The sequence below is a fragment of the Oncorhynchus gorbuscha genome, linkage group LG24, assembly GCF_021184085.1.
Source record: "Oncorhynchus gorbuscha isolate QuinsamMale2020 ecotype Even-year linkage group LG24, OgorEven_v1.0, whole genome shotgun sequence".
NCBI classification, from domain to species: domain Eukaryota; kingdom Metazoa; phylum Chordata; class Actinopteri; order Salmoniformes; family Salmonidae; genus Oncorhynchus; species Oncorhynchus gorbuscha.
Window position 1 is genome coordinate 20,681,891 of NC_060196.1, and position 27,458 is coordinate 20,709,348.

Below are 27,458 nucleotides of genomic sequence, written 5' to 3' on the forward strand. Positions count from 1 at the left end.
TTTTTTTCTGGAAAAAAGACAATGATGCACCATGCAGAGTTCTACAGAGCAACAAATCACATAGTTTAGTTTTATTTGATACTGCTGGTCCTCCAAACCAACTGTAAGAACACAGCCCTGCCCACTGCACCTCCTTGGATGACTACAGAGCAGTGATGTCCAATCCTGGTAAATTTAGACGGTCCTTGAGGGTTTCCTTCAATCCAGGTCTTTTGAATGAGGTACTGTATTCAACCAAATGATATCAATATTGTTTGATATAGAAATGAGAAAGGGAAACTTGCAGAATGACTGCCCCAACCAAGACCAAGACTGGGCATCACTATGTTTAGCTGACTAAATTGAAGAAAAAAGACTGGTGTATTTACATGATAGAAAAATAAAGTTTCTAAAAAATAAAATAAGACATTCACATCCAAAATGATGAAAATGTATTTTTCCTGTTTTATTTACTTAATATTTATATATTTTTTACAAAAAAAAAAAGAAAAAAAAAGAAACAAAAACGCTAACAAGTGAGGATCTGAGAAAGGGGAGGGGGGAAGCCATTTAACAAACAAGGACTACAGTACTTGTTTTTTTTTATATATGTACAAGACAAGTTAAGCCACTTAAATATATTTTAACGCACAGTACAGAAAAAAAAAATCAGACAAAACCATAGTACAATTTTGTCCATCAGTAATCATTGCTGCAGCTTTCCTAATATATTGGGGGGGGGGGTTAGAAAAATAACTTCAACACATAAGTAGGTAAGGGTGTGCCCCTGGCCTCTAGTACGACATCATTTTATACTCCAGCTGTCTTGCAGAATAAGCAACAATCTACAAATGTTACATTTTTAATCAGTGGTAAAGCTATTTTACAACATAGGAAACATGGGAAATAATTTTACATGGTATGAGTGTGTAACTCACTGCGTTTGGTACTAACGAGAGGACCGGTACACAACCAAGGCCCACGAGTGTACACACAAACACTCCGCACATGTGCATACACACATATATAATGGTAAAAAATACACTTCACGATTCCTCTGCCAATTTAGAAAATCCATTCTTAAAACTAAAATGTTGTACAAATTCAATGGGAAACAAAGGAAAAAGTTAATCTGTCTGGGTTTATGGTGGGAAGGTTACATTTCGCCCAAGTATAAGGGGGAGAGGGTGAGAATATAAAACCAGCCCGTCTCCCACCTTCAACATTTTCTTTGTTCCTCCCATCAGTAAAAAAACAAAAAAAACATTAGAAAACAGCTCTATGTTACATACAACAGAACAAATTCCAGACACTCAATACTCTGCTCTTAATGGTCTGTTACTATAACCATTTAACTCCATGCCCCCCTTACAAGACTGCCTCTCAGCTCAGCAACACCCATGACAGGGGTGAGTACTGCCGGTGTGTCAGACTTTGGGACACATGGGGCCAGGTGTTAGTTGGCCCCCCAGTTGTAGCTGTTGTATGCAGACTTGTTGATCTGGGTTTTCTGTTGAAGTGAAGCATTCTGGCTGCGCTGTCCAGTGCCACTCTGTTAGGAGAGAAAATAGGAAGATTTTAGGCAAGGTATCCAGTGCTAGCTATTTCTCTCCAAGATACAGTGTGACACATGCACCGTCACAGAAACGCAGTCACAACACACACACCGTACCTGTCCGTCCTGCTGCAGATGGTGGTGCAGGATCTGAGAGAGGGGCTGCTGGTGTGGTGCCAGGATGTGCATGAAGGGGGCTGGAGCGTAACCAGCCGCGGCTGGGGGGTTGATGGGACCACCACTGCCCAGGGCCGAGGGCAGGCTGAAGGAAGTTGCAGGTGTGGTTGCATGGAAACCCTGCTGCTTCTCAAAAGACTGCTGCTGGAGGGTTAAACACAACAACGTTGGTCGCCCTGTCTTTACTAGTGTGCGTTTTTTACATTTGTTTGCGTACATACAACCTTTTATACAGACACTGGTCATAAACGTTCTGTATGTCTCGGAACAGATACATTTATTCCAGTGTTTGTACCACTGTAACATCGTTCTCACCTGCTGTGTCTTTGTGTAAACAGACCCTGAAATGTCTGGGACCCCTGTGTTGCTTGACGTGACCGAGACTCCTGCAGAGGAAACAAAGGGGTTCGGACATATTTACCTCACCATGTCTACAGGTCACAACCCCTGCAGAGGAGAGGTAGGGAAACCCCTGGGCGTCGGATCCACAGAATGGTCCGGGAGTAAGGCAGCCGTTTCCAGATAGAAAGTAATGCAGTCAAATGTACATCACATTCTAATGACTAGTTTTCATCTACATTATTCGTAGCAGTCTATTTACCACCACAAACCAATGCTGGCACTAAGACAGCACCCAACAAGCTGTATAAGGCCATAAGCAAACAAGAAAATGCTCATCCAGAAGCGGTGCTGCTAGTGGCCGGGGACTTTAATGCAGGCAAACTTAAATCAGTTTAACTCATTTTCACCAGCATGTCACATGTGCAACCAGATGAAAGACCACCTTTACTCCACACACAGACGCATACAAAGCTCTCCCTCGCCCTACATTTGGCAAATCTCCTGATCTCCTGATTCCTGCTTACAAGCTAAAACTAAAGCAGGAAGCACCAGTGACTCAATCAATTCGGAAGTGGTCAGATGACTCAGATACTACGCTTCAGGACTGTGTTGCTAGCAGACTGGAATATGTTCCGGGATTCATCCAATGGCATTGAGGAGTATACCACCTCAGTCACCGGCTTCATCAGTAAGTGCATCGTCCCCACAGTAACCGTATGTACATTTCCCAACCAGAAGCCATGGATTACAGGCAACATCCACTCCGAGCTAAAGGCTAGAGCTGCCACTTTCAAGGAGCGGGACACTAATCCGGACACTTACAAGAAATCCCGCTATGCCCTCCGACGAACAATCAGGCATCAATACAGGACTAAGATTGAATCCTACTACACCGGCTCTGACACTTGTCAGATGTGGCAGGGCTCGAAAAATATTACGGACTACAAAGCGAAACTCAGCCGCGAGCTGCCCAGTGCCTCGAAGCAAGCATGCATGAGAGCACCAGCTGTTCCGGACAACTGTGTGATCACGCTCTCGGTAACCGATGTGATCTTTAAACAGGTCAACGTTCACAAAGCCGCGGAGCCAGAGATTACTCGGACGTGTGCTCACAGAGAAACAAAAAGGCTTGTACATGATTTGCTCCTATACCATTATTTCCCCTACACCACTTTCAATCAAGATAATGTTTTGAGCCGAGACGGATCGATTGTCAGGTCCCTTACTCCCAAAATTGGCATACATTACACTCCTCACCACTCCATCATTATAGCCGATGTGTGGTGAGCATTCTGGCACAAAACGGTGGGTGTGCCAAATGTGTGCTACACATTGGTGGTGGAAGAGGAGTTGCACCCCCCCCTTACTATGCAAAGCACTTCGAGCACCGGAAAAGCAACATTATAAATCTAATCAATTATATACACCTTGGATCGAAACATTCTCAGTACAAGGCTGTAAAGGAGCAATACAGCACTTTCTAGAAGATGGTCACTAGATGCTAATCTAAAGTATTAGATGCATCAATGTCGGGGAAGGAGAGCAAAAAGAGCAGTGAAGGAATGACATGAGATGGCGCTGAGGAAAACAGAAGGGATAAAAAAAAATCAGTTCCAGTCATCCACGGCAAAGAAGGTCTGACTGCATCTGGTGGCGGCTACGTTTTGTTCTAGCACACGACTGTCCCCCTGCACCCTCAGCAGGTCAGTAGAAACCGGAAGCATCTCGTTCAGGAAAAAAATAGAGGCGAATTCTGAAAACCGGAAGCTTTACATTTTTCTTTCGACCATGCTCAGGCATTTCCTTTATGCCTGCTACATTTGGTATTTATTAGGATCTCCATTAGATACATGGTACAAAACATTATTAGTCAAGGATTGAAATACATTTTAAATGTCACACAGCCTATATATCAGCACATACACACTATCTTGGTTTAATACATAGTACAGTGCAAATTACAATACAATATATAAAATTGCTGTCTATTCAGTTCCCTTTGTGCAGTAAGGTGATATTTTATTAGGTTAGTCCCCCTGTATTGCCATGAGAAGATTAGACTCTCTCAGGGGACCCAATTTAAATTTTAGAGGACACCACATGATCCCAGACCCCAAGTTTGGGAACCACTACTACTAACCTCTCTCCCTGCTTGCTTCAACGATTCCTCTCTCTGTATCTCCTTTGCAACCTGACTCACTACTCTCTATAAAGAAAAGGTATTTTGTTATGAGAACTTAAGAGTAGTCCATCTTTTGATTTATAGCAAGCCTAATTTCAGTCAAATGCTCCTGCTGGAGGTCAGGCTCCGTTCAACGTTAGAAGCTAACTTAATCTTTCGAGCCAGCTATTTATAGATAGCTACCTGGCTAATAGCCAGAGCCCTTGAGCAACCTAGCTAGCTAGACATCTGACTGAAATATCTGTGACTATTTACCGGTTGAACACTCATTCTGAGAGTCACTTTTACTTTGTTTGGGACATGTCTGTTGACACGGCAGTAGTCTAGGGATGTAAAAAAGAAATCCACTGCCAGCACTGTCTCTGCTACTTGCCACTGTAGGTCTGGGCTACGGTAGTTACTTTCACCTCTCGTCGTGGGAACAGGCAAATCTGGGGGAGCAGGCGAAAATAACGAGCATACATGACTCATTCAATGTTTCCACTCGTTTGCAGAGGTAGGCACGGTTAGAACTCCAATCAAGAAGCCTTCTGTGCATTGATTAACGCTGGGAAAGCAATAAGTGGGTAAACAATAATTAACTAAATAAAAAGGTGAGTAAACACTTTCACAAACAAAGGTGCATAAACAGTGTTTACTCTCCACTAAATCCCTGGTTGTGTCTGGCAAAACCCATTCATAAACAATATCCTGCCAGACAGGATTTAATCTACATTTGCCCGGCATTTTAGCTATCGATGTGACGTTTGGTGGCGCCTAAGCAGTCAGTTCTTTACCTGCATGGCTGAGTGGCCGTGTTGGTAGAATGCGCGAGCTGTAAAATTCTGTACTCTGCCTGGAAATGAATTTGCAAGACCAATACATTTTTCTAATAGTTTTCAAATCAACGTATTTGATCATTTTCTGTTCTCCTCTCATTTTAATACAAGTACTTTACAAGTACGAACTTGAGAAAATGTGATTTAAGGCATTCCAGTACTTGAATTTTAGAGTGCCAGATTAAAGTACCTTAAGCACTTTGTACGAATCCTGTCAATCAAACTCAGGAAATTCACTGTTTATCTACATTTAAAAAATCCATTCCTTTTCATCTTCTGTAATTGAGAGAATACATTGAGTTTGAGGGACCTTATCACTTTAGAAACATGCTACTTTCACACCCCATAGTCTTAGTATCCCCATTTCAGTGCATGGCAGTTAAACCAGGCAGGACCTCCATTTTGTCACTCGTTACCCACCCTTGGGGTGTGTGTACATCCTGTCAACCGCACAGGCCAGCGGGCAGCAAGGTACTTCTGGCACACACTTAAGCAAGCACACCATGGGTGGAAAGATAGCAGCACAGTGTGTGAGGGGAGCATGGACCAGGGCTACTCATCAATTGTTAAATGGTTAGCAGCTACCTAGTTAACCCTCCTTTAGCTTCCCCTCACCGCTTTAGAAATGTAAGAATTGAACATAATTAGCTAGCCTCTATGGTAGCGTTTCCCAAACTTGTTCCTGGAGACCCAAAGAGGAGCACATTTTGGTTTTTGCCCTAGCATTACTCAGCAGATTGAAATAATCAACTCATCAAGCTTTGAATATTTTAATCTGAAATGCTAGAACAAAAACCAATGCTGTCCTATGGCTAAGGTATACGATTGACAGTGTTAATTCTGAGGACATTTGACCCTTCCTACAGCACCTTGGTGCCTAATGATGAGTAGTCCTGGGGGACAGAACAGAGGAGTAACAGAAGAATGGAGGCAGACACAGGGTGACGGTTGACTGCAAAACAGGTGTCCACACTTCTCTGTGGTGTGGATGGTAAGCAGCAATTAGGGAGAGGATGGAGGTGATGACGGAGCGAGGGAGGAAGGGAGGGTTGGTGTGTGGCGGCACTCACCGACTCCAGGCCCGCTGACAGAGCTGGCTTGCTTGCTTTGAGCAGAAGCGGCGGCAGCCACGGCAGTGCCATATCCACCCTTACAGAAATCCCCACTCCCCGAAGCCTGGCCCATATCCTCATAGCCTGCAACAGTCAGACACATAGCCGCAGCCCACAGCGTTAGACACACCAAGCAGGGTTAGGATGTGGGTGTTGGGGGGGGGTGGAGGCAGGAAGCAGTAGGTGGTGGTGTGGATAATAGATGCAGTGTTACCAGGTAGATAGAGGGAGAGAGGAATAGAGGAAGACTAAAGGATAGAGGTGGACAGATGGAGAGAGAGAAAGAAACAGGTTTTAAAATGACCTCATGGGATGGAGGGTGTAGCCGGAAACCCAACTCCACTTATTGAATGAGCACAAGCAAGCAATGATAGGCAATAGCAACAGAACACCCACCACCTTACTGCCCGTAATACATGTAGGAGGGCAAAGGAAATAGACAGTCCACTTTTCCAGTCCAAAACTACTAAAAATAGAACAAATTACTGTACTAACAAAAAGATAACTAGACCTCCTTCCCCATTCAAAAGAATGGTGAGTTGCACAATAATAAAACTACCATTTCCACTCCTATTTTAGACAAGTCTTCACGCAAACCCTGTAAACATTTTTATAAAATAAATTAAAATCACGAGCCTCAAAACTAATAATCTATATTGGGACCAGATAACTCTATTCTTGGGTTACGTGTTGTGCCACAATATTGTTTTAAACGTAAGTTTTAAGACTGATGCCCCACTGAGCGCTGATGAAGATTGTCTAAAGTGCATTACTGTGGCTTAAACACGATGACATTTCTAAAGGAAAATAATTAGTGCAAAAACCTTGTCATCATTTAAATTGCCAGATTGACAATCGATGCAGTAGGACGTTAGCTAGCTATGTAAGATTGAGGGGAGACCTCCAGATTTTAGCTAGCTAACATCAACATTGCTAGCTACTTCTGACACACTTTGCTACCTAATAACATTGCCATCTGTCTAAAGTAAATTTGACAACCTGATGGCAAAGTTGTTTCCTACTAAATATGTGCCTACTTTAGCAATGTCATCGTATTCCCAAACTCCTATAGTGTAATTTAGATGACAGTCATTAGACCCAGTTCCAAGTCATTAATCCCAGTTCTACTTTTGAACATCAATATTGCTGCAGCATCTGTAGAACATTGATAACAATGCGATCGAGTGACAGATGCAACCCATGAATAGCTGGCCCATATCAGACAGTGCACATGGTTGGTTGGTTGGTTAGAATAATTTGTTGGTAACAACGGCAGCAGGCAGTGTCTCCAAGCAACAGAAATCGCTGCATAACAGCTGGTCAACAACAGTGGCTGTGACTACGCGTGCCTGATTAGAAAGGTTGGAGTTAGTGCCATTTCATCTACTAACCATGTTGAAAAGCGGTTGATGTAGACCGGAAATGTGGGCAATGTCAGCCTTAGCAGGCTTAGGGCACAGGCAAATGTTAATGTCTCCAACTTGGTGTAACTGAAATTAGTTGCATTCAAACCCAAAAAACCTTTGAATGTGAGAAGCCTATTAAATATAAAAGTGAATGCAGGCAGTGTCGACTAAACTGACTTACAGTTGCATGCAGTGTTGTTGATAGCCATTCTATCAGTATGTACAGAGTTGAACTGAATGACCCCTGAACAGATGCTGTTCCACAGGGTGTGTTTAGTCTTACCAGTGTTGTAGCCATGGGAACCGTAGGCGCTGGCCTGCTGGAAGGCTGTTGCCGAGGCGTTGACGCCAACGTTCACGCCGTGCTGCTTCGACGAGGTAGGAGCAACCTGGAAACACAGACAGGTTAGAGGTGAAACTAATATACTTAGTTGTCTAAAGTATTTAACATATCAGCTGCTAACACATGCCATTTAAATTCCTTTTACAGCATACTGGATTCTCTCAATTGAAGCTGCATTAGAGGACATTTTGCCAAAAACAGTTTGCAATATATTTGTGTCCCCCAATTATAAATGAGGACAGTTTGCATGTCATACTACAAAATCAGTCCCTCCAGGATTCCGTGATTGCATAATTCAATGCAAAATCAACCAATCAGCGCATATTATGTGAGAGCTCGTAATTTTGACCAATTACTGCACTGTTACCGTGGAAAATGGCACAATTCAACCACACGGCAACAACGTGTATTCCCCCGGGCCTGTCAGCGTATTACATTTACATTTAAGTCATCACATACAATGAACCCAAATCAATCTCATTTGCAAACAAAAACAACAGCTAACAACCGTGCAAAACAATTTCCAAATGTTTTTGGACACTAGCGAAAGCCGACAATTAACAGTCACTTGGAATCAGCAAAGAATATGAGAATGTCAGAACAGTTCCCACAGCAGCGGAAGATCACCATGACTGAAGTGGTAGCAGGGAAGACTGGCAAGCGCTGAAAGAATCAAGGTGAGTGGCGTTTAACGCAACATTTTACTCCGCTAACCTTGGATTTAGTAGGGTGGTCAGCACTCTGCTCTTTCCAGTCTATCTATGGAGAGCACTGCTCAAAGCACTGTGTGCAATTTGTCAGCTTTGCCGCTTTAAACTCTGTAAAACTTCATACGGATCACGAAAGCACAATCTTTCTGGATTTTTTAGAAATGGAATAGTACATTTCAACAACAACTCTATATTTGTACGTTCTGTTCTTTATCTCTGTTGCGACCGTTTCAGAAAAGGAAAAAAGATCACAATCAAGAGTTTAAGACAATTTATTAGAAAGAAATCGATCCTAAAATTGAAAGTGATTGATCAGCTTTGAATCTGTTTTTTTTGAGAGTGAGAGAGCATGAATAGGAATGGGAGGTGCGGTGCATCTTGTGTTGATAGCAAGCCCCAAGCCTTTTTTTTTCACCTTTATTTTAAGGTGAACAAATTCTTATTTTCAATGACGGCCTAGGAACAGTGGGTTAACTGCCTATTCAGGGGCAGAACGACAGATTTGTACCTTGTCAGCTCGGGGGATTTGAACTTGTATCCTTCCGATTACTAGTCCAATGCTCTAACCACTAGGCTACCCTGCCGCCCCATGGAGAGGAGTGTGTGAGTGTTCAGGAAAATAAACTAAATTGAGCAATTTAGATGTTTAATGGTTTTTGTATTATGTATTCAGCTTAAAATCAATCTAAAACTGAGCACATATGACTTAAATGCTTTATATGAAATTAACGTGAAAAAACATCACAGAATTTCAGAAAAGCTGCAGCGAAATCAAGCATGTTTGGCTGCAAAAATTACACACAAAAAAAATTTGAAATCCTGGAGGGACTGCAAAATGCATGTGTACATGCATAACGAGAACATACCCTTGATAACTTCATAGAATTGAAAAAACATCCAAAATGACAATACCCAGACAAATCATGAGAAACCTCACCGGGAACATGGCAGGGCCGTACTGAAAGGTGTTGGGCAGGCCCGGCACGCCTGTGTAGTAGGGCAGGCTGGTGTAGCTGTAGCCGGGAGGCAGTGCGGGGTTGAGAAAGGGCTGCTGCGTGGTGTGGTGCGTCTGACTCTGCGTCTGCTGAGCCAACGTGGTGGCCGGAGCCGGGGACGACGCGTCACCTCGACCAAACTTTGATAAGTCACCTACAAGAGGGGAACGGGGGAGAGAGATTAAAGGCAAAGAAAAAGGGCAAGTGTGAAAAAAAAGTGTGAGAAAGGGGGATGAGTGGGAGAGAGATTAGCAAAAAGTGACAGAATAACTTCCGTTATGTTCAAGCAACAAGTAGGTGATTCTCAGAAATCTACTACACCAGAACAATGGACAATAGCGTTGAAGCAGCGTATCAGTTCCAGTCAGTCACGGCGATGAAGGTCTGACTATCTGGTGGTGGCTGCACATTGTTCTAGCACACCACTGTCCAGTTTCGCCATGGCGACGCAGGACAGGATCAACAGATGTGTTTGTTCCTAACACCAAACCCCTATCTTCACTGTGTTAGCATTCAGTACACAGTCCATAAAATAGGAAAGTAGAGTTAGTTATAGACCATAGATGGGGGATAAAATGGTGCTTACCAGAGTACGGGTTGTTGCTCAAACTGCCATCTCTGCCAGTCAGTGCTGTATTGGGGGTGGCAAATGGGATGCTGTAGTAATCCTGAGAAGACAGAAGAGGCTCAGTTCCTAGAAAGAAATTAGTTCCAAGAACAGTTTGGCTAGACAGCCAGTTCTTCCCTTCTTTAAAAATCAGTTTGCAGCTGTTGTTACTAGTAAATGCCAGAAGTTATATTTGGCCAACCCAATAAATGGATGGATTTAGATCCAGATAACTTAGACTCACCAGTGGTATTCTTGTCTGGAGCATCTGTAGGTCATCATAACCATACACCTGAGGCTGAGAGGCAAAAGGTAGTGAGACAAGACAACAGAAGGAAAATAATGTTTGCAATTCTTCTCCAATTGCAATATACAGTGGCAAGAAAAAATGTGAACCCTTTGGCAATACCTGGATTTCTGCATAAATTGGTCATAAAATTTGATCTGTATCTTCATCTAGGTCACAACAATAGACAAACAGTCTGCTTAAACTAATAACACACAAACAATTATACATTTTCATGTCTTTATTGAACACACTGTGTAAACATTCACAGTGCAGGGTGGAAAAGTATGTGAACCCTTGGATTTAATAACCGTTTGTGACCCTCCTTTGGCAGCAATAACCTCAACTAAACATTTTCTGTAGTTGTGGATCAGACTTGCATAACAGTCAGGAAGAATTTGGGACCATTCTTTTCAGTTCAGCAATATTCTTGGGATGTCTGGTGTGAACTGCTCTCTTGTGGTCATGCCACAGCATCTCAATCGGGTTGAAGTCAGTTCTCTTTCACTGGGCCAATCCAGGAGGCGTATTTTCTTCTGTTGAAGCCATTCTGTTGTTGATTTACTTCTGTGATTTGGGTCGTTGTCCTGGTGCATCACCCGACTTCTGTTGAGCTTCCATTGGCGGACAGATAGCCTAACATTTTTTCGACGATGATAGCAAGCTGTCCAGGCCCTGAGGCAGCAAAGCAGCCCCAAACCATGATGCTCCCTCCACCATAATTTACAGTTGGGATGAGGTTTTGCTGCTGGTGTGCTGTGTGTTCCTTCCAAACAACTCAACTGTAGTTTCATCTGTCCACAGAATATTTTGCCAGTAACACTGTGGACCATCCAGGTGCACTTTTGCAAACTTCAGACGTGCAGCAATGTTTTTTGACAGCAGTAGCTTTTTCCGTGGGGGTCTCCCATTAACACCATTCTTGTTTAGTGTTTTACGTGTTAACAGAAATGTTAGCATGTTCCAGAGATTTCTGTAAGTCTTTAGCTGACACTAGGATTCTTCTTACACTCATTGAGCATCATGCGCTGTCATCTTTGCAGTATGGCCACTCCTAGGGAGAGTAGCAACAGTGCTGAACTTTCTCAATTTATAGACAATTAGTCTTACGGTGTTCAAAGGCTTTTAGAGATACTCTAATAACTCTTTCCAGCTTTATGCAAGTCAACAATTCGTCTGATATCTCCTTTGTTCGAGGCATGGTTCACATCAAGCAATGTTTCTTGTGAATAGCAAACTCAAATTTCGTGCGTTTTTTTTAATAGGGCAAGGCAGCTCTAACCAACATCTCCAATCTCGTCTCATTGATTGGACCCCAGGATAGCTGACTCCAATTAGCTTTTGGAGAAGTCATTAGCCTAGGGGTTCACATTCATTTTCCAACCTACACTGTGAATGTTTAAATGATGTATTCAATATAGACAAAAACACAATTTGTGTGTTATTAGTTTAAGCACACTATGTTTGTCTATTGTTGTGACTTGATGAAGATCAGATCAAACTTGATGACCAATTTATGCAGAAATCCCAAAGGGTTCACATACTTTTTCTTGCCACTATACAATTATGAAGCTCTAAATCGCAACTTTTATAAACTGTAAAAATCAGAATATTGAACTATATGCCCATATAGGCAGTCAGTCACATTATATAGACTTCATGATTTCCATGACTTAACTTCTTGGATATAGGGGGTGCTATTTTAATTTTAGGATGATAAATGTTCCCGTTTTAAACAAGATATTTTGAAAATATGCTCGACTATGCATATAATTGACAGCGTTGGAAAGAAAACACTGACATTTCCAAAACTGCAAAGATATTGTCTGTGAGTGCCACAGAACTGATGTTACAGAAAAAAGAAAGATAAAAATCCAATCAGGAAGTGCCACATTTTTTAAAACTGCCTCATGCCAATGACTCCGTATATGGCTGTGAAGGAGCTAGGAGTCAGCTTACGTTTTCCCCAAGGTGTCTGCAGCATTGTGAGGTATTTGTAGGCATATCATTGGAAGATTGACCATAGACTACATCAGGTGGTCGCTTGGTGTCCTCCGTCGCAATTATTGCGTAATCTCCAGCTGCAGTATTTTTCCGTTTGCTTCTGATGAGAAGCCAACTGCCACCACTGATAGATTATCGAATAGATATGTGAAAAACACCTTGAGGATTGATTCTAAACAACGTTTTCCATGTTTCTGACGATATTATGGAGCTAATTTGTAAAAAAGTTTGGAGTTGTAAGTGACTGCATTTTCCGGTCTTTTTCTTAGCCAAAACGTGATGAACAAAACAGAGCTATTTCGTCTACACAAATAATATTTTTGGGAAAAAATTAACATTTACTATCTAACTAAGAGTCTCGTCATTGAAAACATCTGAAGTTCTTCAAAGGTAAATTATTTTATTTGAACGCTTTTCTTGTTTTTGTGAAAATGGCTAGGCTAGGCTATCAATACTCTTACACAAATGCTTGTGTAGCTTTGGTTGAAAAGCATATTTTGAAAATATGAGATGACAGTGTTGTTAACAAAAGGCTAAGCTTGTGTTTGAATATATTTATTTCATTTCATTTGCGATTTTCATGAATAGGAAATGTTGCGTTATGGTAATGAGCTTGAGGCTATGATTACGCTCCCGGATACGGGATTGCTCGACGCTATAGGCTAAAGACAGGTTTAGTTGACAGGGACAGTGAGGAGTACCTATGTCTTTCCTATAAACTAGAGTTCGAGTGAGGATTTCCTATGCTGGACTAGTGTAAAATTAAACATGGAATCAAATCCAATTTTATTTGTCACATACACATGGTTAGCAGATGTTAATGCGAGTGCAGCGAAATGCTTGTGCTTCTAGTTCCGACAATGCAGTAATATCCAACGAGTTATCTAACCTAACAATTTCACAACAATTACCTTATACACACACAAGTGTAAAGAAATGAATTAAGAGTATGTACATAAAAAATATATGAATGAGAGATGGTATAGAGTACAGTATATACATACGATATGAGTAATGTAGGGTATGTAAACATATAAAAGTGGCATTGTTTAAAGTGGCTAGTGAAACATTACATCAAGATGGCAAGGTGCAGTAGATGGTATAGAGTACAGTATATACCTATGAGATGAGTAATGTAAACATTTGTAATGTAAACATATGAAGTGGCATTTTTTAAAGTGGCTTATTATGGCTTATATTAATTACATCAAGTTGTCCATTATTAAAAGTGGCTGGAGTTGAGTCAGTAGGTTGGCTGCAGCCACTCAATGTTAGTGATGGCTATTTAACAGTCTGATGGCCTTGAGATAGAAGCTGGTTTCCAGTCTCTCAGTCCCAGCTTTGATGCACATGTACTGACCTCGCCTTCTGGATGACAGCGGGGTGAACAGGCAGTGGCTCGGGTGGTTGTTGTCCTTGATCTTTTTGGCCTTCCTGTAACATCGGGTGGTGTAGGTGTCCCGGTGATGCGTTGTGCCGACCTCACTACCCTCGTGCAGACCTCACTACCCTCAAATGAAGTTAGTTCAGAGCCATTGATGTGTCTGCTTGGGGGCCGGGGGGGGGGGGGGGTATATGCGGCTGTGATTATAATCGAAGAGAATTCTCTAGTTAGATAATGCGGTCGGCATTTGATTGTGAGGAATTCTAAGTCAGGTGAACAGAAGGACTTGAGTTCCTGTATGTTAATCATAAGGTATACACCCCCGCCCTTCTTCTTACCAGAAGGACGCTTGTTTCTGTCGGCGCGATGCGTGAAGAAATCAGCTGGCTGTACCGACTCCGATGGCGCGTCTCGAGTGAGCCATATTTCCGTGAAACAAAGAATGTTACAGTCTCTGATGTTTCTCTGGCGCGATGTGCCCGTCTACGGAGCCTGACCAGAAGACCGCTCCATCTGCCCCTTCTACGGCGCCGTTGTTTTGGGTCTCCGGCTGGGATCTGATCCATTGTCCTGGGTGGTTGGCAAAACAGAGGATCCACTTCGGGAAAATCGTATTCCTGGTCGTAATGTTGGTGAGTCGATGTTGCGCTTATATCCAATAGTTCATTCCGACTATGTAATAAAACCTAAGATTATCTGGGGGTAACAATGTAAGAAATAACACGCACACAAAAAAAACGGAACGCAAAGCGAGGCAGCCATCTCTGTCGGCGTCGGAAGTGTGTGGACTTGAACCCTGCAAGAATCCTGGATCTAGCCGTTGGACAGTTTTTTCTATAGATTTCAGAAATGCAGTGTAACATAAGATTTTGTGTCTCCTTATGTTACGAGGTGAACACAGTTTACGGGGCATACAAATACCCCAAAATGTATGCGATTGCAAAATCGAACCTTGGTAATTAAAACCTAAATCAATACTGTCCTTAACGAGGTTCTTCAAAAATGTTGCATAATACTTGTTGGATGCGAATTTGGGGTTGAGCTGTTTAATTACGCTGTGATATTTTCCCACATCTGAAAATATCTTCCTGGACCTGATTAATGACAGTCAAGTGACGAACAGCTGTTGTGATGGCACATGCAATGCAACAGCTCAAGAGCTGGAAAAAAGGTGTTTGTGAGGAATGTCCAGACTATTGGAATCTCATTCATTACGCCGGTGAGTACAGCTGTGCCTGGATCAACGTTGGATCTATTATCTCTAGTGAATTGATGTTAATCATCTGTCTGCTTGGTTTACATCAGGGTCTCGTGAAATTTAACAAAGAAAGAAAGCATCAATGTAATGAGTTCATGTGTTTTTCATATGTTTCTGTATCTCAGATTGGACAGTCTACTGTGAGCAATTGTATAGGATAGACCATTGCGCAACACCCGACGCTATATTCTTATGAATTAACCTGAATATATTGACAAATTACGTAGCCTTGTGGGCTTCTTCACAATATGATCTGGTAATAAAATAACAGGACACATCAATTTCTTTCCATGTTACACCTGCAATTTTAAACAATACAAATGGCTTGAAGCCACGCACTTGAATTTGGAGCTCAGAAGCACTGGAATAGGCAGACATTTCCTCAATTTACATACACTTAGGTTGGAGTCTTTAAAACTTGTTTTTCAACCACTCCACAAATTTTTTGTTAACAAACTATAGTTTTGGCAAGTCAGTTAGGACATCTATTTGGTGAATGACAAGTAATTTTTCCAAAAAAATGTACAGACAGATTAATTCACTGTATTACAATTCCAGTGGGTCAGAAGTTTACATGCACTAAGTTGACTGTGCCTTTAAACAGCTTGAAAAATTCCAGAAAATTGTGTCATAGCTTTAGAAGCTTCTGATAGGCTAATTGACATCATTTGAGACAATTGGAGGTGTACTTCAAGGCCAGTGCCTCTTTGCTTGACATCATCGTAAAATCAAAAGAAAATCAGCCAAGACCTCTGATTTATTTTTTGTAGACATCCACAAGTCTGGTTCATCCTTGGGAGCAATTTCCAAATGCCTGAAGGTATCACATTCATCTGTACAAACAATAATACGCAAGTATAAACACCATGGAACCACGCAGCCAGCATACGCTCAGGAAGGAGACGCGTTCTGTCTCAGAGATTATTAATGTACTTTGGTGCGAAAAGTGCAAATCAATCCCAGAACAACAGCAAAGGACCCTGTGAAGATGCTGGAGGAAACAGGTACAAAAATATCTATATCCATAGTAAAACGAGTCCCATAACGACATAACCTGAAAGGCCGCTCAGCAAGGAAGAAGCCATTGCTCCAAAACTGCCATAAAAAAGCCAGACTACGGTTTGCAAAGAAAGAGAAATGGAGAAATGTCCTCTGGTCTGATGAAACAAAAATAGAACTGTTTGGCCATAATAACCATCATTATGTTTGGAGGAAAAAGGGGGAGGCTTGCAAGCCGAAGAACACCATCCCAACCGTGAAGCACGGGGGCGGCAGCATCATATTGTGGGGGTGCTTTGCTGCAGGGGGGACTGGTTCACTTCACAAAATAGATGGCACCATGAGGAGGAAAATGATGTGGATATATTGAAGAAACATCTCAAGACATCAGTCGGGAAGTCAAAGCTTGATCGTAAATGGGTCTTCCAAATGGACAATGACCCCAAGCATACTTCCAAAGTTGTGGCAAAATGGCTTAAAGACAACAAAGTCAAGGTAGTGGAGTGGCCATCACAAAGCCCTGACCTCAAGCCTATAGAACATTTGTGGGCAGAACTGAAAAAGCGTGTGCGAGTAAGGAGGCCTACAAACCTGACTCAGTTACTCCAGCTCTGTCAGGAGGAATGGGCATGGGAGGAATGGGCTTATTGTGGGAAGCTTGTGGAAGGCTACCCAAAATGTTTGACACAAGTTAAACAATTTATAGGCGATGCTACCAAATACGAATTGAGTGTATGTAAACTTCTGACCTACTGGGAATGTGATGAAAGAAATAAAAGCTGAAATTGTTCTCTACTATTATTCTGACATTTCACATTCTTAAAATAAAGTGGTGATCCTAACTGACCTAAGACAGCGGATTTTTACTATGATTAAATGTCAGGAGTTGTGAAAAACTGAGTTTAAATGTATTTGGCTAAGGTGTATGTAAACTTCCGACGTCAACTATAATTATTGTAGCCAAATAAGTTCTCCTACATAATTATCAGAGAGAGAGTTGTGGCCACTTGCTTGTTCCCCGCAGCTTCAATTGAAGAGTGTTTTACTCTGAGGTAAAACCATGTGCGGTTTTCAATACAAATCCTTCCATTACACATTGGTCGCTTTCTCATTATAAAAACAGCAATGGTGACATTAAAATAGTGAGATTAATGTAACAGCTATTCATGACTTTATTATGTGTGCCTGCCTCAGCCACATAGGCTACAGAAATCACCATGAATGCATCCAATTCATTTAGGCAAGTGCATATTATTCCCACATTTTAGCATGTGATAATTTGAATATCAAATCATTGGCAATGCCTACAATTCATTATTCTTTTGACACTTCTTGCATGTAAAAAAAAAAAAAAGAGGTCCTATATTAGGTCCTTTAGGCCCATGAACAATTATATACAGTGCATTCGGAAAGTATTCAGACCCCTTCACTTTTTCCAAATGTTATTCTAAAATGGCTTAAATAGTTATTCCCCCCTCAATGCTTCAACAAAGTACTGAGTAAATGCTCTGAATACATCTCAATGTTCAACACTAAGCTAAGGACCTTGGGACGAAATACCTCCCTCAGCAACTGGATCCTGGACTTCCTGACGTGCTGCCCCCAGGTGGTAAGGGTAGGCAACAACACATCTGCCACGCTGATCCTCAACATGTGGGCCCCTAAGGGGTGCGCGCTTTTAGTCCCCTCTTGTACTCCCTGTTTGCCCAAACACGACTCCAACACCATCAAGTTTGCTGATGACTCAATGGTGGCAGGCCTTACCACCAAAGGAGGTGCAAGGACAAAATATTTTCTTAACTCTATTTTCTTACAAGTCCTTAACCAAAAATGCAGGTAAGAAAGAATTTCACGCTACACCTGCTGTATTCGGCGCATGTGACAAATAACATTTGATTCGATTGGACATATGTCTTATTTTTAATACATTTGCAAAAAGCTCTAAACCTGGTTTTGCTTTGTTACTATGGGTTACACCTTTGGCAGTGATTACAGCCTTGAGTACTGTTGGGTACAAGCTTGGCACACCTGTTTTTGGAGAGTTTCTTCCATTCTTCTCTGCAGATCCTCAAGGTCTGTCAGGTTGGATGGGGAGTGTAGCTGCAGAGCTATTTACAGGTCTCTCCAGAAAATGTTAGATCGGCTTCAAGTCCGGGCTCTGGCTGGGCCAGTCAAGGACATTCAGAGACTTGTCCAGAAGCCCATCCTGCGTTGTCTTGGCTGTGTGCTTAAGGTCGTTGTCCTGTTGAAAGGTGAACCTTGGCCCCAGTCTAAAAGTCCTGAGCACTCTGGAGCAGGTTTTCATCAAAGATCTCTCTGTACTTTGCTCCATTCATCTTTCCCTCGATCCTGACTAGTCTCCCAGTCCCTGCCGTGGAAAAACATACCCACAGCATGATGTTGCCACCACCATGCTTCACCCTAGGGATGGTGCCAGGAATCCTCCAGACGTGAATCTTAGCATTCAGGCCAAATAGTTAAATCTTGGTTTCATCAGATTCTTGTTTCTCATGGTCTGAGAGTCTATTAGGTGACTTTTGGCAAACTCCAAATGGGCTGTCATGTGCCTTTTACTGAGGAGTGTCTTCCATCTGACCACTCTACCATAAAGGCCTGATTGGTGGAGTGCTGCAGAGATGGTTGTCCTTCAGGGGAACTCTGGAGCTCTGTCAGAGTGACCATCGGGTTCTTGGTCACCACCCTGACCAAGGCCCTTCTCCCTCGATTGCTCAGTTTGGCTAGGCAGCCAGCTCTAAGGAGAGTCTTGGTGGTTGGAAATTTCTTCCATTTAAGAATAGAGGTCACTGTGTTCTTGGGGACCTTCAGCGATGCAGAAATGCTTTGGGACCCTTCCCCAGATCTGTGCCTTGTCTCTGAACTCTACTGACAATTCCTTCAACCTCATGGCTTGGTTTTTACTCTGACATACACTGTCAACTGCGGGACCTTAAATAGACAGGTGTGTGCCATTCTAAATCATTTCCAATCAATTGAATTTACCACATGTGCATTCAAATGAAGTTATTGAAACATTGAGGATGATGAATGGAAACAGGATGCACCTGAGCTCAATTTCAAGTCTCATAGCAAAGGGTCTGAATACTTATGTAAATAAAGTATTTCTATTTTTTCTTTAGAAATGTTTTCTAAAAACCTGTTTCGCTTTGTCATTATGGGGTATTGTGTGTAGATTGATTTTTTAAATGTAATCGATTTTAGAATAAGGCTGAAACTTAACAAAATGTGGAAAAAGTCAATGAGTGAATACTTTCCGAAAGCACTGTAAATTTTTATTATTATTTTTTTTTTTACTTTAATTTAGCTAGGCAAGTCTGTTAAGACTAAATTCTTATTTACAATGACGGCCTAACCCGGACGACACTGGGCCAATTTTGCGCCGCCCTGTGGGACTCCCAAACACAGCTGGATGTGATGCAGCCTGGATTCGAACCAGGGACTGCAGTGACACCTCTTGCACTGAGATGCAGTGCCTTAAACTGCTGTGCCACTCACACATTATACCATAGTATTACATTGAGGTTCTTTAAATTACAATTAAGCACTTGAAATGGTCCCTGAAAGTCTTTGAATTTGACTTGCCAATGTCTGTAAGTACTCTGCTTAAAAGATGTACAGTCCTAGGCCTACGTAGGTGGAGCTATGGGCCAATTTGAATATATTCCTATTAGTACACATGTGAAACTCCTTAAAAATAGTTTATTTTTATTTTTATGTTGATCCTAATGTCATACATTGGCCCCATTATTTATAGAAAGATCTACTTACAGGGTAAGCATGGAGTAGCCCGGGGGCCATGATGTACGGGTTGGGCAGCAGAGGCGGCACTCCAGGCGGAAGGTTTGGAGGTGCTTTCCCTGTAAAGAGACCAGCAGAAACAAAAAAAAAAAACATATGAAATAATAGGATGGAAATTATAGTATTAGAAAAAGCAAACACATAAAACACACTTCAAATTTACAACACGCTTATATCCCACATCTAAACCGGAGCGTCCCAAATGGCACCCTATTCCTTACACAGTGCCTTCAGAAAGTACTCACACCCCTAGACTTTTTCCAAATTTTGTTGAGTTACAGCCTGTATTTAAAATGGATTAAATTGAGATTTGTCGTCACTTGTCTACATATAATACCAATGTCAATATGTTTTAAAACAAAAAGATGAAATGCCTTCAGTCAATTAGCATTCAACCCCTTTGTTTTGGCAAGCATAAATAAGTTCAGGAGTAAAAATGTGCTTAACAAGTCACATAAGTTCCATGGACTTACTGTGTGTAATAGTGTTCTGCAGACTGCCCTATCCCATCTAGACAAGAGGAATAGCTACGTAAGAATGCTTTTCATTGACGATAGCTCAGCCTTCAACACCATAGTACCCTCCAAGCTCATCAATAAGCTCGGGGCCCTGGTTCAGAACCCCACCCTGTGCAACTGGATCCTGGACTTTCTGACAGGCAGCCCCCCAGGTGGTGAAGGTCAGAAACAACACCTCCACTTCACTGATCCTCAACACAGTGGCGCCACAAGGGTGCATGCTCAGCCCACTGCTGTACTCCCTGTTCACCCATGACGCGTGGCCACACTCGCAGTGGAGAAGGTGGAAAGCTTCAAGTACACATCACCATGACAATCTGAAATGGTCCAGCCACACAGTCAGTATGGTGAAGGCGCAACAGTACCTCTTCAACCTCAGGAGGCTGTGAGACACCTAAGACAAGACGGACAGCTGATCGTCCTCGCAGTGGCAGACCACGTGTAACAACACCTTCACAGGATCAGTACATCTGAAAATCACACCTGCGGGACAGGTACAGGATTGCAACAAAAACTGCCCGAGTTACACCAGGAACTCACAATCCCTCCATCAGTGCTCAGACTGTCCGCAATAGGCTGAGAGAGGTAGGACTGAGGGCTTGTTCTGTTGTAAGGCAGGTCCTCACCAGGCAACAACGTCGCCTAAGGGCACAAACCCACCATCGCTGGACCAGACAGGACTTGCAAAAAGGGTTCTTCACTGACGAGTCACGGTTTTGTCTCACCAGGAGTGATGGTCAAATTCACGTTTATCGTCGAAGGAATGAGCGTTACCCTGAGGCCTGTACTCTGGAGTGGGATCGATTTGGAGGTGGAGGGTCCATCATGATCTGGGGCAGTATGTCACAGCATCATTAGATTGCGCTTGCTGTGCGTTACAGGGAAGACATCCTCCTTCCTCATGTGGTACCCCTCCTGCAGGCTCATCCTGAGATGACCCTCCAGCATGACAATGCCACCAGCCATACTGCTTGTTCTGGGAGTGATTTCCTGAAAGACAGGAATGTCAGTGTTCTGCCACGGCCAGCAAAGAGCCCGGATCTCAATCCCATTGAACACGTCTGGGACCTGCTGGATCGGAGGGTGAGGGCTAGGGCCATTCCCCCTAGAAATGTCCGGGAACTTACAGGTGCCTTGGTGGATTAGTGAGGTAACATCGCACAGCAAGACCTGGCAAATCTGGTGCAGTCCACGAGGAGATGCATTGCAGTACTTAATGCAGCTGGTGGCCACACCAGATACTGACTGTTACTTTTGATTTTGACCCTCCCTTTGTTCAGGGACACATTATTCAATTTCTGTGGAACTTGTTCAATTTATGTCTCAGTTGTTGAGCGTTATGTTCATACAAATATTTACACGTTAAGTTTGCTGAAAATAAACAGTTGACAGTGAAAGGACGTTTTTCCCCCGCTGGGTTTATATACCGTATTTTAGTCAATGCCACTCTGAAATTGCTCATTTCTTAATTCCATTCTTTTACTTTCAGATTTGTGTATTGTTGTGATTTAAAAAAAATACTAATACACCGATGGAGCAAGGAATACAAGCATTTCGCTACGCCTGCAATAACATCTACTAAATGTGAACAATATAATTTGATTTCATGAATAATCTTTTATGACTACATCTCTGTAAAGTCCTTCAGTTGAGCAGTGAATTTCAAACAGATTCAACCACAAAGACTAACTAAGAAGGTTTTTCAATGACTCGCAAAGGACACCTATTGGTAGATGGGTAAAAAATAAAAATAAAGCTGACATTGAATATCCCATTTGAGCATGGTGAAGTTATTAATTACACTTTGGATTGTGTATCAATACAACCAGTCACTACAAAGATACATGCATACTTCCTAACTCAGTTGCCGGAGAGGAACTAAACCGCTCAGGGATTTCAGCATGAGGCCAATAGTGACTTTAATGGCTTTGACAGAAACTGATCCAACACTGTCACAGTACTAACCTAATTTACAGAGTGAAACAGAAGCCTGTACAGAATGAAAAAATATTCCAAAATGTGCATCCTGTTTGCAACAATGCACTAAAGTTATACTCAAAAAATGTGGCAAAGCAATTCCCTTTTTGTCCTGATTACAAAGTGATATGTTTGGGGCAAATCCAGCACAACACATTACCGAGTACCACTATCCATATTTCCAAGTATGGTGGTGGCTGCGTCACGTTATGGGTACGCTTGTAATCTTAAGGACTGGGGAGTTTTTCAGCTAAAAATAAATACATGGAATGGACCTAACCACAGGCAAAATCCTAGAGGAAAACCTGGTTCAGTCTGTTTTCCACCAGCCACTGAATTTGTCTTTCAGCAAGACAATGACCTAAAACACAATGCCAAATCTACACAAGTTGCTTACCAAGAAGTCAGTGAATGTTCCTGAGCTGCCTAGTTACAGTTTAGACTAAAAATCTATGGCAAGACCTGAACATGGTTGTCTAGCAATGATCAACAACCAATTTGACAGAGCATGAAGAATTTTGAAAATAATAAATGGCCAAATGTTGCACAATCCATGTGTGGAAAGCTCTTAAAGACTTACCCAGAAAGACTCACAGCTGTAATCACTGCCAAAGGTTTTTCAACAAAGTATTCACTCAGGGGTGTGACCCGTTTTTCATTTTCAATACACTTGCAAAAATGTCTAAAAAAAAAACTGTCATTGTGGTGTATTGTGTGTTGATGGGTGAGATCCCCATTTTATTTAACCCAATTTGAATTTGGGCTGTAACAACAAAATCAGGAATAAGTCCAGGGGTGTGAATACTTTCTTTTTTGGCTCCGGTCAAAAGTAGTGCACTATATACAGGGAATAGGATGCAATTTAGGACACACTCCCCTTAACCAAAAACCCATGTCTAACCTGAGGAGACTGCAGAGCTGCGTGAGGAGGCGGAGGAAGCGATAGCCTGGGCTTGGGCTGGAGTGGACATGGCTGCAGAAGCTATGGCTGAAGGTCCCATGTTGGCTGCTGTGTGGAGGCCCATAGCTACTAGGCTGCTGACGGGGCCCAGGCCCGAGGGGACCGACTGAGAAACTGTGTTCACTGAACAGGGCTGAGGGGCCCCCATGGAGACCTGCTGAGCTGCTGCAGTCACCGACAAGGAAGAGGGGACCGAAGAAGAGGACCCCGCTGAGACAGAGGGGAAGGTGGAGTGCAAGCTGGAGTTGTCTATGCTCTGGAGCTGTAAGGATGGATGAAGAGGGGATAGATGGAGAGAAGAGGGGATAGATTGAGATTATCATGATAAACAGGATTAAATCCCCACTAGGTTAAAGGATGCATCAATTACTACTTAATCCATCACAGGAAATTCTCTCTTCTCGCTCACACACTCACCATTAGACTGGCGTTGGATATGCAGACTTGTGACAGAGCAAGACTGTTCTGTTGTGTAGAAAGGGAACTGAGAGAGAACAAAAAAATCATCCATCAATTTAGTTGAATAACCATTATCCACTTGCACTACTAAAATCCAAACTTCAAATGTCACTCAAAATCATGATCCTGCAGCATTCTTTGAAACATTCTTCAACCTGTTCAGCTCATGTCCTCGCGCGAATTGACCTACAGATTGTGCACAGGTCAATCACTGTGCAATGTCTACGTAAGATTTCTGAGATTCCAAGACAAATAACACATAGTACGAGGGAAGGGCCATCTGAGCATTGAAAATGCACAGATCCGAATACTCGGTGGAGATTCAGAAGAGAAGCGCCTTCATGAACATAAAGAAATGCTTGTTCTTTGCATTCCACGGCTGAAGCCGCTGCCTTCCTAGGAGAGAATAACCTTACCAGGAAAGATACCGGGCCAAGGTAATACTACCAGGCCGTGCCCTATTTATTGAAACGATCATGAATCACAAAATGTACCTACTTTCTTTGTATTACGAAGGCGTTGTAAGTATAGAATATATTAATTATTCAGCTCTCAATTTTTTTTGACCTCATGGCTATGTGACCTATAGACCAGTGTGTGTGAACCCCCCCCCCCCCCCCCCCCGAACCAACCATAGGATCAGGCCCCACCCTGGACACCTCATTGGATCTGGGCCTGGGGTGTACATTATGTTCCAAAGCTGTCATCAAGGTAAAAGGGTGGCTACATTGAAAAATCTCAAATACATTTTAATTTGCTTAATACTTGTTTGGATACTACATGATTCTGTGTGTTATTTCATAGTTTTGATGTCTTCACTATTATTCTGCAATGTAGAAAATAGTAAAAATAAAGAAATTCCCTTGAGTAGATGTGTCCAAACTTTTGACTGGTACTATGCACACACACACACACACAATTTTTTTCAATTAACTAGTGTGCCTTGTTAAAAGTTAATTTGTGGAATTTCTTTCCTTAACGCGTTTGTGACAATCAGTTGTGTTGTGACGAGGTAGGGGTGGTATACAAAAGATAGCCCTATTTGGTAAAAGACCAATCTATATTATGGCAAGAACAGCTCAAATAAGCAAAGAGAAACAACATTCCATCATTACTTTAAGACAGTCAAAGCGGAAAAATTCAAGAACTTTTGAAAGTTTAAGTGCAGTCGCAAAAACCATCAAGCGCTATAATGAAACTCTCTCATGAGGACGCCACAGGGAAGACCCAGATAAGTTCATTGGAGTTAACTGCACCTCAGATTGCAGCCCAAATAAATCCTTCAAAGTTAAAGTAAAAAACACATCTCAACATCAACTGTTCAGAGGAGACTGCATGAATCAGGCATTCATGGTCAAATTGCTGCAAAGAAACCACTACTAGAGAACACCAATAATAAGAAGTGACTTGCTTGGGCCAGGAAACACAAGCAATGGACATTAGACTGGTGGAAAACTGTCCTTCTGTCTGATGAGTCAAAATTTTAAATGTCTGGTTCCAACCGCCATGTCTTTGTGAGATGCAGAGTAGGTGAACGGATGATCTCAAGTGTGGTTCCCACCATGAAGCACGGAGAAAGAGGTGTGATGGGGTGGTGGTGCTTTGCTGGTGACACCGTCTGATTTATTTAGAATTCATGGCACACTTAACCAGCATGGCTATCACAGCATTCTGCAGCGATATGCCAACCTATGTGGTTTGCGCTTAGTGAGACGATCATTAGTTTTTCAACAGGACAATGACACCTCCAGGCTGTGTAAGGGCTATTTGACCAAGAAGGAGAGTGATGGAGTGCTGCATCAGATGACCTGGCCTCCACAATCACCCGACCTCAAACCAGTTGAGATGGTTTGGGACCGCAGAGTGAAGGAAACGCAGCCAACAAGTGCTCAGCATATGTGGAAAATCCTTCAAGACTGTTGGAAAAGCATTCCAGGTGAAGCTGGTTGAGAGAATGCCAAGAGTGTGAAAATCTGTCATCAAGGCAAAGGGTGGCTACTTTGAAGAATCTCAAATATATTTTGATTTGTTTGCGTATATAAACTCAGCAAAAAAAGAAATATCCTCTCACTGTCAACTGTGTTTATTTTCAGCAAACTTAACAGTTCCACAGACATACAGTGACTAACATAAATGGAATAATGTGTCCCTGAACAAAGGGGGGGTCAAAATCAAAAGTAACAGTCCGTATCTGGTGTGGTCACCAGCTGCATTAATTACTACAGTGCATCTCCTCCTCATGGACTGCACCAGATTTGCCCGATCTTGCTGTGAGATGTTACCTCACTCTTCCACCAAGGCACCTGCAAGTTCAAGGACATTTCTGGAGGGGGATTGGCCTTAGCCCTCATCCTCCAAGTCTCAGACGTGCTCAATGGAATTGAGATCCGGGCTCTTCGCTGGCCATGGCATAACACTGACATTCCTGTCTTGCAGGAAATCAGCCATACTGCTCGATCTGTGTGTGGTGGCATTGTCATGCTGGAGGGTCATGTCAGGATGAGCGTGCAGGAAGGGTACCACATGAGGGAGAAGGATGCCTTTCCTGGAATGCTCAGCGTTGAGATTGCCTGCAATGACAGCAAGCTCAGTCTGATGATGCTGTGACATACTGCCCCAGACCATGACGGACCCTCCACCTCCAAATCGATCCCACTCCAGAGTACAGGCCTCGGTGTAACGCTAAATCCTTCGACAATAAACACGAATCCGACCATCACCCCTGGTGAGACAAAACCGTGACTCAACAGCGAAGAGACTTTTTGCCAGTCCTGTCTGGTCCAACAAGCCCTCAGTCCAGCTTCTCTCAGCCTATTGCAGACAGTCTGAGCACTGGTAGGGGGATTGTGCGTTCCTGGTGTAACTCAGGCAGTTGTTGTTGCCATCCTGTACCTATCCCGCAGGTGTGATGTTCGGATGTACCGATCCTGTGCAGGTGTTGTTACACGTGGTCTGCCACTGCGAGGACGATCAGCTGTTCGTCCCGTCTCCCTGTAGCGCTGTCTTAGGCGTCTCACATTACGGACATTGCAATATCTGCAGTCCTCATGCTTCCTTGCAGCATGCCTAAGGCACGTTCACGCAGTTGAGCAGGGACCCTGGGCATCTTTCTTTTGGTATTCAAAGTCAGTCGAAAGGCCTCTTTAGTGTCCTAAGTTTTCATAACTGTAACCTTAATTGCCTACCGTGCGTAAGCTGTTAGTGTCTTAACAACCGTTCCACAGGTGCATGTTCATTAATTGTTTATGGTTCATTGAACAAGCATGGGAAACAGTGTTTAAACCCTTTACAATGAAGATTTGTTTAGTTATTTGGATTTTTACAAATTCTTTGAAAGACAGGGTCCTGAAAAAGGGACGTTTCTGTTTTTGCTGAGTTTATACACACACACACACACACACACACACACACACACACACACACACACACACACACACACACACACCTCGGTGAACTAATTAATTGCTGAGGCAGTCAGAGGCTCCATGCCGAGGGTGTGACGCAATTGCCGAGCCTGTAGAGACATGCAGTGGCCAAATCGAGCTTTTAATGCATTCAATATTATCATTC

At 42.7% G+C, this 27,458-nt stretch overlaps 1 protein-coding gene across 12 annotated transcripts in view; it reads right to left on the minus strand.

Annotated features, from left to right (window-relative positions):
- Positions 1-34: 34 nt before the first annotated feature.
- LOC124013398 (ubiquitin-associated protein 2-like) overlaps positions 35-27,458 on the minus strand; it is an 87,104-nt gene continuing 59,680 nt past the window's right edge. For 5 of the 12 annotated variants that reach the window (XM_046327714.1, XM_046327719.1, XM_046327720.1 and 2 more), the window contains 11 exons: positions 23,847-23,913; positions 23,370-23,691; positions 19,944-20,044; positions 10,471-10,524; positions 10,206-10,287; positions 9,562-9,773; positions 7,855-7,960; positions 6,124-6,249; positions 2,027-2,097; positions 1,652-1,855; positions 35-1,531 (listed from right to left, as the gene is read on the minus strand). In XM_046327714.1, coding sequence (XP_046183670.1) covers positions 1,436-1,531; positions 1,652-1,855; positions 2,027-2,097; positions 6,124-6,249; positions 7,855-7,960; positions 9,562-9,773; positions 10,206-10,287; positions 10,471-10,524; positions 19,944-20,044; positions 23,370-23,691; positions 23,847-23,913 — 1,441 coding nt within the window. In that variant the 3' untranslated portion in view covers positions 35-1,435. The remainder of the gene's footprint in view (positions 1,532-1,651; positions 1,856-2,026; positions 2,098-6,123; positions 6,250-7,854; positions 7,961-9,561; positions 9,774-10,205; positions 10,288-10,470; positions 10,525-19,943; positions 20,045-23,369; positions 23,692-23,846; positions 23,914-27,458) is intronic. The other 7 variants (XM_046327725.1, XM_046327721.1, XM_046327724.1 and 4 more) reach the window with 5 other exon arrangements.